The 15,565-nt window shown below is 46.2% G+C and overlaps 1 protein-coding gene across 8 annotated transcripts in view; it reads right to left on the bottom strand.

Moving 5' to 3' along the window:
- Cdc14a (cell division cycle 14A) overlaps window positions 1-15,565 on the bottom strand; it is a 176,904-nt gene that overhangs the window by 59,949 nt on the left and 101,390 nt on the right. For all 8 annotated transcript variants that reach the window (XM_076574866.1, XM_076574865.1, XM_015996533.3 and 5 more), the window contains 2 exons: window positions 11,608-11,695; window positions 3,355-3,585 (listed from right to left, as the gene is read on the bottom strand). In XM_076574866.1, coding sequence (XP_076430981.1) covers window positions 3,355-3,585; window positions 11,608-11,695 — 319 coding nt within the window. The remainder of the gene's footprint in view (window positions 1-3,354; window positions 3,586-11,607; window positions 11,696-15,565) is intronic.

Below are 15,565 nucleotides of genomic sequence, written 5' to 3' on the forward strand. Positions count from 1 at the left end.
TAATCAGGGCAGATGTCAAAGTAATTAGCAAGCTTAGGTAGCTAAGTACGCCATTAAAAATAAAACATCTGCAATTAAACCAAAGGTGTGAGCCTTATAAAAGAATCCTACTTGTGTGAACGAGTCGGGAGAAAGGAAGAAGCCACCTCATATTTAAGAAACACCACATGTGAATGTGACCTTCCTCTATAAGAACTCACTTCAACACTTTATTAAAGTGATGTTGGAAATATGGGGGGAAAAACACCTCTGTGATAGGAAAAAAAATGTGTGTACATTTCTTAAGAGGTAAACATTCACAGGTAAGTGATATACAGAGAAAGCCTGTAACGAGAATATTTAACTGCAGTTTTATTTTCCCAGTATTTCTTAGACATGACATATTATCAAGAGAGGCACTACATTTAAATGAAAGCTTTGTCTGGAAGACGACGCTATTTCCTTGGAATCATCCACCACCTCTGGCTCTTACAATCTTTCCACCTCCACTTCCACTTAGATCCCTGAGCCTTGGTGTGTGTGTGTGTGTGTGTGTGTGTGTGTGTGTGTGTGTATATGTTGGGGTGGGGGGGATTAAAAAGGCATCCCATTTAGGACCGAGTGCTCCAAAGCATCTCACCCACTGCACATTATGCTCTTGGGGAATCTCTATTAATCCCCATCTACTCCAAGAACAATACTGACACACATGTGAGCTCACAGAGCCGGGCCAGCAGTCACAAGACCCGCACAGGTTCAAGCCAGAAAGGGTCCCAGCACTGAGAGGGGGAAGAGAACACAGGGGTCCCACCCCTAACCAAGAAGCTATTTGCAATTAATATCTCTCCTCCGCCCCTGACAAAAGGAAAATCAGTGTTCCCCAGTGGACTCTCACCGTATATATTATCCGTGCCTCAGGACAGATCCCATACCCAGAAGTAGTTGGTCATGTTTTTATGGAGTTAGGGAGCTTTTGTTTCATTGTATTAGGTTTGAGCATTTTTTGTCTTTTTGGATTTTTGGTATTATTGTTTTGATTTTCATTTTTTGTTTTCTTATTGTTTTGAGAGAGAAACAGAACATGAAGTTGGGTGGGTAGGGAAGTGGGAAGGATAGGGAAGGAGTCCAGGAGGGGGAAAACATGATAAAAATATTGTATGAAAAGATTTTAAATAAAAAAAATGAAAGCTTTGTCTTTTTCTCCCTTGAATTTGTTGATCCAAAATATGGCTTATAAACACACAGATAAACACATGCCCTTGTAATAGTAAAACAAACGGCCTAGGGAAAAGACCAAATTAAAATCTTGTGGGAAAAATGCTGATATATATGTATATAACTGAACTTTGAAAGAGACGATAGGAGCATCTCCTACTAAACCTTCACAGCCACGATCCACAAGCCCTTGGGTGCTGCTGACACATGAAATACACAAAAGTCTGGCCTTGTCTTGTATCTGAGCAAGCTTTAACAACATGAGAACACTATGTTACCAGGTGTAGGGTCAGAGGCTGGACCCCAACAGCTGACACACACACACACACACACACACACACACACACACACACACACACACACACATGAGCCAGGTTCAGTCACCCATCCACAGTGGTCTAATTAAAGATCCATCTGAGAGTAGAGTCAGAAATGGAGATTCATTCAACACGCTTCAGTGGGGAGAGGAACAAAGGGGTCCAGTGACCCCTTAAGACTGGCAAAGTGATCCTGATCGGACAAGTTGTCAACTGATGTCACACACACACACACACACACACACACACACACACACACACACACACACACACACACACAGCTCTCCCTCTAGCTGGCACCAGGCTTCAGCCCCTTTCCTTCCCCCAGCACGAAATTCCTGACGAAAATTCAATTTCTTGGGGTCCTTTATCTTAACAGCCTGATAGCCAAAGCCAGCTGGCACAAGATTCTATTTAGAGCATCTTCCTTCCTGCCGGGAGGGTTACAATAAAACGAACTTGGGGTGCCTGTGAAACACATTCAGAAGAGAGTCCAGAAGCAAGCGAGTGAGCACCTAACAATCCAAACCCTGCAAGCCAGGGTCTGTCCCTCATGAAGGAAGGGGAGGGAAGGGCTGCGTCCAGGGTGGGTGCAGCCCCACTTCTGGAGCCATCCCTAAAATCGGGGGCCACGTGCGGGTTCGCTTCCCTCTCTTCCAGGCTGCTGGGGGAATGCAGCTTCGCATCGCTGCCACAGCTCACATGTTCAGCAAAGTTCCTCCACCTACTCAAATCTTAAACATAGAAGCAAGGGCCTACAAAATGGTATTTTAATTTCTGTCAGAACCAAAGCCACACTGTCTGAATAAGGCAGTTACAGCAGCGCTCCGCACATGAAAAGAGCTGGTACCATCCCCAACACCTACTGGCCGATTTGCATAAAATGCAACCAAAAAAAAAAAAAAAAAAAAAAAACCTTTGTGGACACAAAGCCATGTGAGCAGCGCCACCTCGTGGCACTGTGAAGAGCTGCGGACTTAGAGGCTCCGGTTCCCAGGAGTGATTGGTTTCTGCTGGAATCTTGAGACCACCAACCTGGAAGACCCGCAGTGGCCTCTGAGCTGCTGTTGACGTTTACTGCTTTTTACATCAACTCTCAAGTTGAACTGGGAATCCTGCATTTTGAGTTGTTAAAACTGAGGCCTACACTTGCTATTCTCTGAACAACCCCTGCCTCAAAGCGCCCATTCCAGAGGCACCGTGGAGACAAGAGAGTCCCTGGCGCTCACTGGCCAGTCCGTGTAACCAAGAAGGCAGGCTCCTAGTTCAGTGAGAGACCCTGTCTCAAAAAGAAGAAAACAAAGTTGGGGGGGGGGGTACTGAGGAAACCACACCTGTCGTCAAACTCTGGCCTACACACGTGTGAACACACACACACACACACACACACACACACACACACACACACACGCTCCAACATGGAAGCGCTAAATGTTAGATAGTGAGAGAATATGGAGAAAAGATAATTCTGAAGGGAAAGGGGATAAGGGAACCAGCAACGTTCACCTCTTGGCACAGTTCCCTGTGGAAAGATGCTCTTTCCAGCCTAGGGACACCCCTGTTACCCGGCCCCTGCTTATGATGCTCAGTCAATGAGCCTGGGCTTAGAAATGTTGAAAGTACACGCTCTGACTTGCCAAGAAAGCCGGGCCACGCCAAGGTGATTAGATTAATCCCTCCTTTAGGAAGGGATTATGAAAAATCGGCTCATGTTCCAACTGTCTAATACAAAAGAGAAACCCCCGACTGTTTTCCATCACCAGCAGGTCTCGCTCATCATTATCAGGGGGCGTTCGGGCTCGCCCTGTCCAAGTACAGCTGGCCCCCGAGACCTGGAGCACACCTTTGCAGTGGACCGCGATGGCCCCTTCCGTGTTCTCACAGATGTTCAGGAACCTCCGCACGATGTTGTCGCTGGGGGTGCTGCCGTCTATGAAGAACAGGTCGTAGTGCTCAAAGCCGGCGTCCGTGAAGCGCTTCGCCTCGTAAATCTTTTTGTTCAATCTCACGATTGCAGTCACGTTGTTCTTTTTGAAATAGGGAAAGTAGGCTTCGGGGGCGTGGAGAGGGTAGCCTGTAGGCAAACAGAGGCAGTCAGCGTCTCCAGAAAGCTGCAGTCCATCTCACATAAACAATAAAGTATTCGAATCTCACTGTGCTTAAGAGTGTTTCAGGAGAGCGTGAAAGGCCACAGAAGAGCCGTCAAAGCAGCGGCTGGCCTAACTATAAACACCAGAGGCAGGAACTATGCAAACAAAAAACCTTCCCTGTGTATAGGAAAGAGTTCATTCAAGTCGGGAATAGCAGTCCGTTAAAGAGTTCATCAAGGTTGAAAACACGAATCCTGGGAGGCCAGTCTTAGAGCCCCCAAACAAAGGCAGCTCTGAAGTATTCCAATGTGCAGAGCAGGGCTGGGCGGACTTGGGGCAATAGTCCTCCTTGAACACTATTCTTTACCTAACAAACGCAGTTCATCTACAGCGGGAGCTTTTTGGAAGCCAGAGGCACAGTTCCCATCTACAGTGTAACTCCCTGTAAAACAGGGTTGTGGTTAATTATCACTTGCAACTGTCCAAGTCACAGCATACAAGAGTTCTCAAAATTACCCCCTTGAGGTAACAGCTGGGGACTGGGGAGATGGTGGCCAAAGGATCCCATTAGACAAGAGGACTATGACCAAGCAGCCCAGCGTACCCCATGTTGGCTATAGTTAAAAAACAGTGTGTCGGACTGGATCCATGTATTAAACTTGACAGCCAATCCACAGTATATACATCATTTTAATCAATCATACTGTAGCATAAATATATACATGTACAATCGAAAATATTAGCATTTCAAAGGAAGAGAGTACCATTTAGTAGACACTTCCTTTTTGGTGGGGGAGACAATCTCCAGATTGCCCGGCATGTCCTCCACTAAGTGAGCATTCCTGGGAGCTTCAGAGGCAACAGGGTCACTGATCTGCTCTTGGCCAATAATCCAAAGTGACCACTGGGAATTTGGGCCACTGTAAGCCTTGCAGCCCCAGGAGCTCAAAAAAAAACTAATTTCCTATCACACCCAATTACCACCTCTCAATCATTCAGGATTCACCCATTCAGGGTTCACCGATTACTGGCAGATTCTTGGCAGGCCAGGCAAGTGAAATGACCTCACTTAGAGTTCACTGCCATGATGAGCTTCAGAGAGTGAGCCAGAGGGTTTCCACACTGGGCTCCTGGCCCTGTGTCCTGCTCGTCCCGTCAATTCCATTTTCTCTCAGCTCCAGGCCAGCCCTTCAATGGCGTACTCTGTAATTCTAAGACTGTGTCCGAGTCTATATGCAGACTGCTTTTCTACCATCCTTCCTGTATGTAGGGGAGATGCCAGGAGGACCGAAGAAAGGCTTTCTTCTCATCCTGCCCCTCAGCCAGGACTCCCAGCTTTTCTTGGCATGCCCTGCGCAAGACAGATGTCTTCTCTGGCAGCAGAGCCTCCTGGTCTCCTAGATCTATACAGCAGTGGCGTTCCCTTCAGAGCTCCGAGCAGCAGAGGCTCCTCCTCCTCCTCCGTGCTCCTCAGTCCTCCTAACTCTCCCTCCTTTGCTTCTCTCATCACCCCCAGCGTTAGGGGACTCTCTACCTTCTCCACAACCCGCTGTCTTAGGGGACTCACTACCTTCTCCACAACCCGCTGACTTAGGGGACTCTCTACCTTCTCCACAATCCTCTGCCTTAGGGGACTCTCTACCTTCTCCACAATCCTCTGTCTTAGGGGACTCTCTACCTTCTCCACATTCCTCTGTCTTAGGGGACTCTCTACCTTCTCCACAACCCACTGTCTTAGGGGACTCACTACCTTCTCCACAATCCTCTGTCTTAGGGGACTCTCTACCTTCTCCACAATCCTCTGTCTTAGGGGACTCTCTACCTTCTCCACAACCTGCTGCCTTACAGCATCTCATATATTGTCCTGATACCCCAGCCCTCCATCATCTCACCTACTATCCTGTTATCCCAGCCCTTCATTATCTCTCACCTATTGTCCTGTTAGCCCAGCCCTCCATCATCTCACCTACTGCCCTGTACCCCAGCCCTCCATCATCTCACCTACTGTCCTGATACCCCAGCCCTCCATCATCTCACCTACTGTCCTGATACCCCAGGCCTCCATCATCTCTCACCTACTGCCCTCTTACCCCAGCCCTCCATCATCTCACCTATTGTCCTGATACCCCAGCCCTCCATCATCTCACCTACTGTCCTGATACCCCAGCCCTCCATCATCTCACCTACTGTCCTGATACCCCAGGCCTCCATCATCTCTCACCTACTGCCCTCTTACCCCAGCCCTCCATCATCTCACCTACTGTCCTGATACCCCAGCCCTCCATCATCTCACCTACTGTCCTGATACCCCAGCCCTCCATCATCTCACCTACTATCCTGTTACCCCAGCCCTCCATCATCTCACCCACTGTCCTGATACCCCAGCCCTCCATCATCTCACCTATTGTCCTGATACCCCAGCCCTCCATCATCTCACCTACTGTCCTGATACCCCAGCCCTCCATCATCTCACCTACTATCCTGTTATCCCAGCCCTTCATTATCTCTCACCTATTGTCCTGTTACCCCAGCCCTCCATCATCTCACCTATTGTCCTGACACCCCAGCCCTCCATCATCTCACCTACTGTCCTGACACCCCAGCCCTCCATCATCTCACCTACTGTCCTGATACCCCAGCCCTCCATCATCTCACCTACTGTCCTGATACCTCAGCCCTCCATCATCTCACCTACTGTCCTGTTACCCCAGGCCTCCATCATCTCACCTACTGTCCTGATACCCCAGCCCTCCATCATCTCACCTACTGTCCTGATACCCCAGCCCTCCATCATCTCACCTACTGTCCTGATACCCCAGCCCTCCATCATCTCACCCACTGTCCTGATACCCCAGCCCTCCATCATCTCACCTACTATCCTGTTACCCCAGCCCTCCATCATCTCACCTACTGTCCTGATACCCCAGCCCTCTTGTTACCTCCCCCAGTCTCCGTTCCCACTTCATGTCAGTGTGCCCCTCCGACCTTCCTTCCTCTGCTCCTCAGCACTGCTTTTCACCTTCTCATGGTCTTCTTTCTAGATTTCTAGCTTTATTTGTATCTACATCCATTTATATATATATATATATATATATATATATATATATATATATATATATTACAAACTAGGATCCACGGATGAAAGAGAACATGTGGTTTTTGTCTTTCTGAGTGTGGGTCACCTTGCTTAATATTATACTTTCCAGATCCACCCATCCTTATTTTTTCCTACAGATTTCATTTTCTTTACAGCTGAGTAAAATCCCATTGCAAATTGGTACCACATTTTCTTTATCCATGTGTCTGTTAATGGACATCTCGGCTGGTTCCAAATCCTTTCTGTTGTGAATATGACAGCAATAAATATGGATGTGTACATATCTCTGTAGTAGGATTGGAGTCCTTTGGATATATGTTCATGAGTGGCACTCTGGGACATATGGACGATCTAGTTTTAATTTTTTAAATAATCTACATGCGGGTTTCCATACCAGCTGTACTAGTTTGTACCCCACCCACCGTGAATGAGGGCTCCTCTTTCCATACATCTTCAACAGCATTGACTGTCAGATTTGTTGACATCAGCCATTTGCAAAGAAGTTAGTACAGACAGTTTGTCACAGTACAGAGAAGGTAGTGAGTCCCCTAAGGCTGGGGGTTGATGGAGGGCTGAGGTATCAGGACAGTATATGAGATGATGGAGGGCTGGGGTATCAGGACAGTATATGAGATGATGGAGGGCTGGGGTAAAGGACAGTATGTGAGATGATGGAGGGCTGGGGTATCAGGACAGTAGGTGAGATGATGGAGAGCTGGGGTATCAGGACAGTAGGTGAGATGATGGAGGGCTGGGGTAACAGGACAGTAGGTGAGATGATGGAGGGCTGGGGTATCAGGACAGTAGGTGAGAGATGATGGAGGGCTGGGGTATCAGGACAGTAGGTGAGATGATGGAGGGCTGGGGTATCAGGACAGTAGGTGAGATGATGGAGGGCTGGGGTAAGAGGACAGTAGGTGAGATGATGGAGGGCTGGGGTAAAGGACAGTAGGTGAGATGATGGAGGGCTGGGGTATCAGGACAGTAGGTGAGATGATGGAGGGCTGGGGTGTCAGGACAATAGATGAGATGATGGAGGGCTGGGGTATCAGGACAGTAGGTGAGATGATGGAGGGCTGGGGTATCAGGACAGTAGGTGAGATGATGGAGGGCTGGGGTGTCAGGGCAGTAGGTGAGATGATGGAGGGCTGGGGTACAGGGCAGTAGGTGAGATGATGGAGGGCTGAGATAACAGGACAGTAGGTGAGATGATGGAGGGCTGAGATAACAGGACAGTAGGTGAGATGATGGAGGGCTGGGGCCTTGGGAAAGTATATGAGATGATGGAGGGCTGGGGTGTCAGGACAATAGGTGAGATGATGGAGGGCTGGGGTATCAGGACAGTGGGTGAGATGATGGAGGGCTGGGGTATCAGGACAGTGGGTGAGATGATGGAGGGCTGGGGTAACAGGACAGTAGGTGAGAGATGATGGAGGGCTGGGGTATCAGGACAGTAGGTGAGATGATGGAGGGCTGGGGTAAGAGGACAGTAGGTGAGATGATGGAGGGCTGGGGTAAAGGACAGTAGGTGAGATGATGGAGGGCTGGGGTATCAGGACAGTAGGTGAGATGATGGAGAGCTGGGGTGTCAGGACAATAGATGAGATGATGGAGGGCTGGGGTATCAGGACAGTAGGTGAGATGATGGAGGGCTGGGGTATCAGGACAGTAGGTGAGATGATGGAGGGCTGGGGTGTCAGGGCAGTAGGTGAGATGATGGAGGGCTGGGGTACAGGGCAGTAGGTGAGATGATGGAGGGCTGAGATAACAGGACAGTAGGTGAGATGATGGAGGGCTGAGATAACAGGACAGTAGGTGAGATGATGGAGGGCTGGGGCCTTGGGAAAGTATATGAGATGATGGAGGGCTGGGGTGTCAGGACAATAGGTGAGATGATGGAGGGCTGGGGTATCAGGACAGTGGGTGAGATGATGGAGAGGAAACTCTACTCAAACACACTTCTTTCAAAAATATCATAATAATATCTAATATCATGAATGCTAATTTTTAAACATTTTAAATGAGTAAATAAAAACCCTTAGTTCTCCGCCTTCTCTTCCCATTTGTGAGCTACGGCACATAGACCAATAGATGTCATCTTAGTTCATTGGTCAGAATTGGTTCTACGGCCTGCAAGGGGGAGCACTCGCTGGTGAGTTTGGTCATGATCAACAAAAGATGGAGGCAGAACCAGAAGGCAGGATTTTCTAAACCCTGCCTGGCTACATTGGCACAAGCAAGTTACAGGAAGCTTATTTCTCACCACCTGTGTGGACATGGCAATTTATAAACAGAGGGAGAACGCACATGCTTTTCTATGTACAGAAATCAGGTCTGTTTTCCTGTTGGTTTCCTTGGTAAGATAATTTCCCAACAACAGACTCAGGACAGGGGGGAAGTGACTGTGGTTGCCATAAGGAAGTAAGAGCTTTTGAACCACATGAGGAATGGCTACAAGAGGGACTCCAAGTCCATGGGAAGCCCTGCTTGGCTGTGGCAACAGCTGGGAGTCTCTGCATGGGATCCTGGCATCCCTTAGGATGGCCCCTGCCTAGTCTGATGCCTGTCTGCTCCCCCTAACACCCAGGTGTGAGAATTGCTGCTTATACTTGAATGCCCATGAGGCGCAGATGGAGGGTTGAGCTAATATACCTAAACTATATGAGAAGTCACGGGTATCTTTTGAGAAAGCACCTGGGGTATACTTGTAAACATGTGGTATCGGGACATTGAGACGATGATGACTGTAACAATACCTAATTTTATTGATCATTTGCTGTGCCCCCCCCCAGCACCATACAAAGTGCCCCATATGGATTATCTCATTAAACCCCACAGGTACAGAATAACTAATGCCTGGATAGCTGACTGGTCCATGCACACATAGCTAGGCAGCATTTAAACCCCGCGCCTGTGCCAGAGCTTATTTCAGGTAAGGTTTGTTAGGATCCCAAGAAAGAGAATTGGATGTTTAAAAACAAAACAAAACTCTTAAAATGACTTCGAATTAATTAAAGCCAAGAAATAATTCAAATATCCTATGTCTTCTCAACAAGTGTGTGTCGATGTTATCATCACGTTCCGACCCTTGTTATGAGGGACTAGTTTTAGCAATGTGGTTTCTGGGAATCTACCAATCTACCCAGGGCTGCCGGATGGCTCGCCCAACCCTTACTCCATCTCACCACTAGATGGCGACGTGGCATCAGTGAGGCACAGGACCCAGAGGCGCTAAAGAGCAGCCTGACCAAAGACGTGTTTAATTTCAGAGCTAAAGGAGACTTCACCTCATCTCTCCCCAGCACTTCGCTTTCAAGTTGGGAAGGTGAAGAAACGCTGAGTTAAGTGACTAGTCCACGTATGAGAATATGTTGGTTAGCTCATGGGTGATAAAAATACAGCTGTGTAGCTGCTAACTATCCTGACTCAAGGCCCTTCATCCGGTGTCTCTGATCCCCACTAGATGCCCGAGATGTGCGTCAGTTCCTCTCTCTGGGCTATACAAAGGAGAAGTCAGGAAGCTCACTGCAGGTTCCACAACCAGTAAGGGACAGAGGAGCCCGGCTTCAGCCTGCCTACAAGACCTCAAACTTCCAGGATTCTCTGCCTCAACCTATCCTCCAACCCTCATGAGTGTGTGGTGTCTCTCTTTGTCTGTCTGTCTGTCTGTCTATCTCTCTGTCTCTCTGTCTCTGTGTGTGTGTGTGTGTGTGTGTGTATGTGTAGCATCATTATCCATTAAAAGAATTGTTTTGAAATCCAAAATGCGTTTCATTCTATAGTTATAATTCATTAATCAATTCAAATTTCATATCAAACATTTTTAAAGAGAAGGCCTGCTCTTTCCCCTCTGCTGAAACAACCTGAATGACGGTGCCTCAGCAGATGCCCCGTTACTCTCTGCTCACAAACACGCCCTTAAGACCCCCACAATGCCTTCTGCCTGGATCCCATGATTATAGGGCTTCCTTTTCCTTCCTCCTAGCAACAGCTACTTGATCAATTATGTTTAAAATTGCAGCTTTTCCGTAGCTCTCCACCATAGCCAGATCACAAGGCCCTATGGCTGATGACACAACAACTTTGGATGGGGGACAGAAACATTAAGCTGGAACTGGCCTGGACACTTCCTCCCTGCTGGCTAACTTTCATAGCATCAGCAGGTGCAGGCTACCGAGGAAGAACAATTACCAACGGTCTCACCCAGCTGTGGCCTCTGCAGGTTACAGTCCCAACCTGCCAGGCAAGATGACTCCACTGTGTGTTCAATAGTGCCTGACTCACTCTATGTGGGCAGCCAACAGCCTTCTGTTGGAATTTCAGGGCTGTTCCATGGGAGAGAATTCACGCATGGTACTGTAAACAGGGTCAAAAGCCCATGACTGGGGAGGTCATTGGCCTGGGGCTGGGACAGTCTGCTGTCATTTTGGTAACTGGTCACCTGGCCAAACTGCCTGCCTTCTAAACATTTGTTCAAACCCATTATCTAGTTCTGCTCTCAACCGTGGTCAGAGAAGCTGTGGACAGCAGTCAATACAAGATTCATAGATTGGTTAGAAGGCTGGGTGTCAGCTGAGTGCTCAGCCCTAAATGGGACATCTATCTCTGTCTCTGTCTCTCTCTCTCTCTCTCTCTCTCTCTCTCTCTCTCACACACACACACACACACACACACACACACACACACACCTAAAAATAAAATAAATCTGCTTTAAAAAAATAAAATAACAGGGTTATTGCTCCACATACTAGAAGTTTAGCATTTGATACACTGTTTAATTTTGAAAATTATGAATAAATATCCCTTAAAGAATATTGGCAAAGGAAAAGAACTGTACATGGAAATAGAAGAAGTAATGAAATTGAACTAAAATAATAATGTTTAGGCAATAAAGGAGAAAACAACCTACCATTTTCAATTTTGCTTTTCGGATGCGGTCCACTAAACGCTAAAAATTTCCCTGGGACAATCCAGTTGAAGTCCCCATTTTCAACCCGCTGGCAGAATTTTGTGGAAAAAGAAAAGAAAAAGTTTATGATTTTTATGCAATTTAGGGAGTCTTTACAAATAAAACACTTATCACGCTATCGGTACTAGATCAATGGGACTCACACGAAGAAAAACTAATAGAAGTTTCGAGATGCACCTGACTTACAAAATGCTATTTGTAAATTCACTTCATTTAAGAAAAGTTTCTACCCAAATGATGAAAAATTTAGCTTGTCTGAAAAAGTTATTCGGCTTAAAATAAACTTATCTGCTGGTCAGTCTGCTCTGAAGTAAGATGAAAATATTGTTTGTTCTAGAAAAAAATAGGCTGAGGTAAGGGAAAATGGAAAATGCAAGCACTTTCATGAACATGGTAAACAGGCTTTAAATAATGAAAAAAAAAATGGTTCACAATAAACACGTTCCCTTTTTTTCCTGGTTGTTTTTGTTGTTGTTGAGGGGAGCACTGATGTCTACTTTCCATGCTGACTTAAAGACTGTCAAGAATGGGGAATGAGGTACAGTGTACCTTAGAGCCATGGTTCTCAACCTTCCTAATGCTTAGACCCACATTGTGGTGATAGTTCCTCATAGTATGGTGACCCCCCCCAACCATAAAATGATTTTCGTTGCTACTTCATAACTGCAATTTTGCAACCGTTATGAATTATAATGTAAATATCTGTGTTTTCCGATGGTCTTAAGTGACCCCTGTGAAAGGGTCATTCATTCCCCCCAACAAAAGGTCACAACACATTGAGAACCACTTGAGGTACACCAAAAACCTTTTGGCCAAAGTCTCCTGCAAGGGGCACCAAACCCAAACAAAGGCTGGCAATAAGACCACTGTTTCTAGCTCTGGCTAACTGGTCACCCTGGGAAGCTGCCTTTCTTGGTCTAATATTCCAACTAGATTTTCCAATGAAATCTTTCTTTGAAATGTTGGCTATCTTTTGATAAGTTTTTAAATCCTATGAAACCAAATGGAATGTCTTTGCCGGCTGGCTGATAATTGTTAGCCTTTGGTCCGCATACTCAAAGTGATCATTAGAAAAGGCCTATGGACCAAGAAAATGGGTCACTTTGCCTGGTTCCGGTACCTCCTTCCTTTCCTTGGGCTATTAACCCATCAGGACTGGAACAAGGATTGGGTCACACCCAAGGCTTTGCAGGTGACTGGGAGACCTCTGTGTAATGCAATACAAATATTCACACCGCCACACACCCAACTCCAACCCAGACCCCAGTCTCCATCTTCATCAGGGAAGCAACGTGATTCCGTGTAAAGAACTCTTCCTTTGGCATTTGGTGAGAGCCTCCATGATAGGCATCTGAGCCAAAGAGCTTGTGCTCTTCAGGAGTACAAAATAAACCTGTGTTAAATGCATCAGCACGGCAAGGAGATGGGAGTCACTACTTCATTTGTGTTGTCCATGACCACTTCCATGGAAACCAAAACTAGGCTGGCCAATTTCTATTCTAAAATGCAATTTCTACTACAAAGATCTTTCCAGTCATAAAAGATGTAAAAGAAACTTCACATAGCATCTTGAAAATGTATCCACTGTAGTAACCTAATCGTAATAAACATACTCTCTTCATAGGACCCTAAAATCTTGTAGACTTATAAGCACATGTGTAGCTATCTCTTTATAACCATTTGAATAAAGAATCAAATGTACAACTTTCCACTAAGAAGTTAAACAAAAGAGTCTAAATGAATGAGTCAGTATGCCCCTTGAGTGAGGGGTAAGCTTGATACACTGTACAAATTTAAGAATAAGTATAAACTTCAATCATCAAAAGACAAAAGCAATTCCTTATGAACAGTAGTAGACAGTGGCTCTCTGTGTTCACCATTTCTGTATTCTTGGCCACTAAGGAGGTCAGATGAATATATTGTATTACATTTGTTCATTTTGATTATAGACATCTGTTTGGTTAAATAGTAACCCTTTTATAATCAGTCATATGCTAGAGCAGTGAACTAAAGTCCCTGTAATATATCAGCAAGATAAATTCACTCACAGTATCAACAGAATTGTGTTTGTGAACCCTCCTACCTAAAATGATAAACATTAGGTAATATCGGGCTCTATTCAGCAGCCTGGGAAAGGTTTGTAGAATAAACAATAAGATTTAGGTCTTAAATTTAAGTTTGAAAGAAAAATAGTATGGAAGTTACAACTTTTAACTGACCTACTACAATGTAAGATTGCTTTGGTAGTATTCCAGAACGATGGTCCATGGCCCCTTTCACAGTCATTTCTAGAAATGCTAATGTGTCAGTGACAGAACAGTTAAAATGACACAAATCTCTTTTCCTAATTCAACTTCAAAGAATCTAGACCAGACAGAAACTTCAGGTACTTTCCAGCCCTACAACATTCTGTAAAGAAACATCTAAGAGAGGGTGAGGCAATGGCATTGACCCAGGGTGGGAAGCTGATGTAACGCTCACTGCCCACCAGCCACCAATTAGAAAACCTGCAGATGACCCACACCACAAGAAAAGGCCCGGACAAACATGGCATCTCTAGAATGGATGAGTTCCAATGCTATAACACCGTACTACAGGACTCTCCGGTACACAAAAGACTACGATTTTTCTCTTGAACAGCTAAGTTGCTGTTCTTAAAATGGAATTTGACTTGAAAGCACAAATTTCTACACTTGCAAGAAATACATCTTTGTCTCTGGTGGACTACTCACAAATATGCTTTCCAGCCCAAATATGTGGACTTTTACCGTTACCATAGGTCCACAGTACAAACAGAAAGTCCTGTAGGCTGACGAGGAGATTCCCAATATCAGTCGTCTAGCCTAGCATTACGTTTTCTACCATTCTGTCACGCATGTTTCCCTAGAAAACCTATGTTCAGAACTGTAACTTGGTGCTACACACAAAACAATAAAAAGGTATTATCGGTGCGTTTATTTGGGAACGACCAGTGTCAATGATGATAACAGCAAAGATGATGAGCTACACCCCCACTCTGCAAAAGAGTACAGCGTGTGGCTCACGTAATCCCCACGGTAACCCCCGGAGGAAGGCGCCGCTCCCATCTCCGTCCAGCCATTAAGGAACAGCTGCACTGAACTTACTGCACACCACCCCAGAGGCACACCGGACAGAGGGGGGCAGACAGAGTGCTTTAGAAACTAAGACGACAGCTGCAACGGCTTTTTAAAACTTCATCTTGAAGATGGTTTTGCATTTCCTTCACCTCTGAAACAATGAGTTCACACCAACAGTACACAGCTTTATTACATAAATATGAACAGGGCCATGAAGCTGGACCTTTTATGAGCTGAAAGCGTGGTCAATATTTGAGTCGCTGGGTTAGAATGAAGTTTCCATGTCCTTTGGCTCTAGGTAAGCACCAAACTCCAGATTACTGGTTAAGGTCTGCTTTTGAATGAGAGCGTGCTGAAAGAATGGGGCGTGTCCAGCGTGGGCGGCCTGGGAAAAGGAGACGCAGCTGTCGAGGGAGACAGGCAGCATGGAAGGCAGGCCATGGGCAAGGAGAGAGATGGGAGAGAGACAGAGAGATTATTCTACTAATCCAGGCCAGTGAGCACCCCTGCAGACTCAAACACAGGATGCAGAACTCTGCTACGCTTGCTGATGTCATTTTAACGCTCCAAGATGGGGCCTGGAAACAGCAGGATACACGTTGTCATTGACAAAACACAGAAAGTGTGTTCAACCGGAAACCACGAGGCCCTACACTAGCAGGATCCCAGGGTGGGCAAAGAGAATAAAAAGACTTAAAAGGTTGAAAAAGATGACCAGAGACGGCAAGAGGAGAAACGTAAGAGCCGCCACCTTACAAAGCGAGGAAGGAAATGTTTTCACAATTAGAATTTAACCACAG

This window comes from Peromyscus maniculatus, chromosome 6, assembly GCF_049852395.1.
Source record: "Peromyscus maniculatus bairdii isolate BWxNUB_F1_BW_parent chromosome 6, HU_Pman_BW_mat_3.1, whole genome shotgun sequence".
In the NCBI taxonomy this organism is placed as follows: domain Eukaryota; kingdom Metazoa; phylum Chordata; class Mammalia; order Rodentia; family Cricetidae; genus Peromyscus; species Peromyscus maniculatus.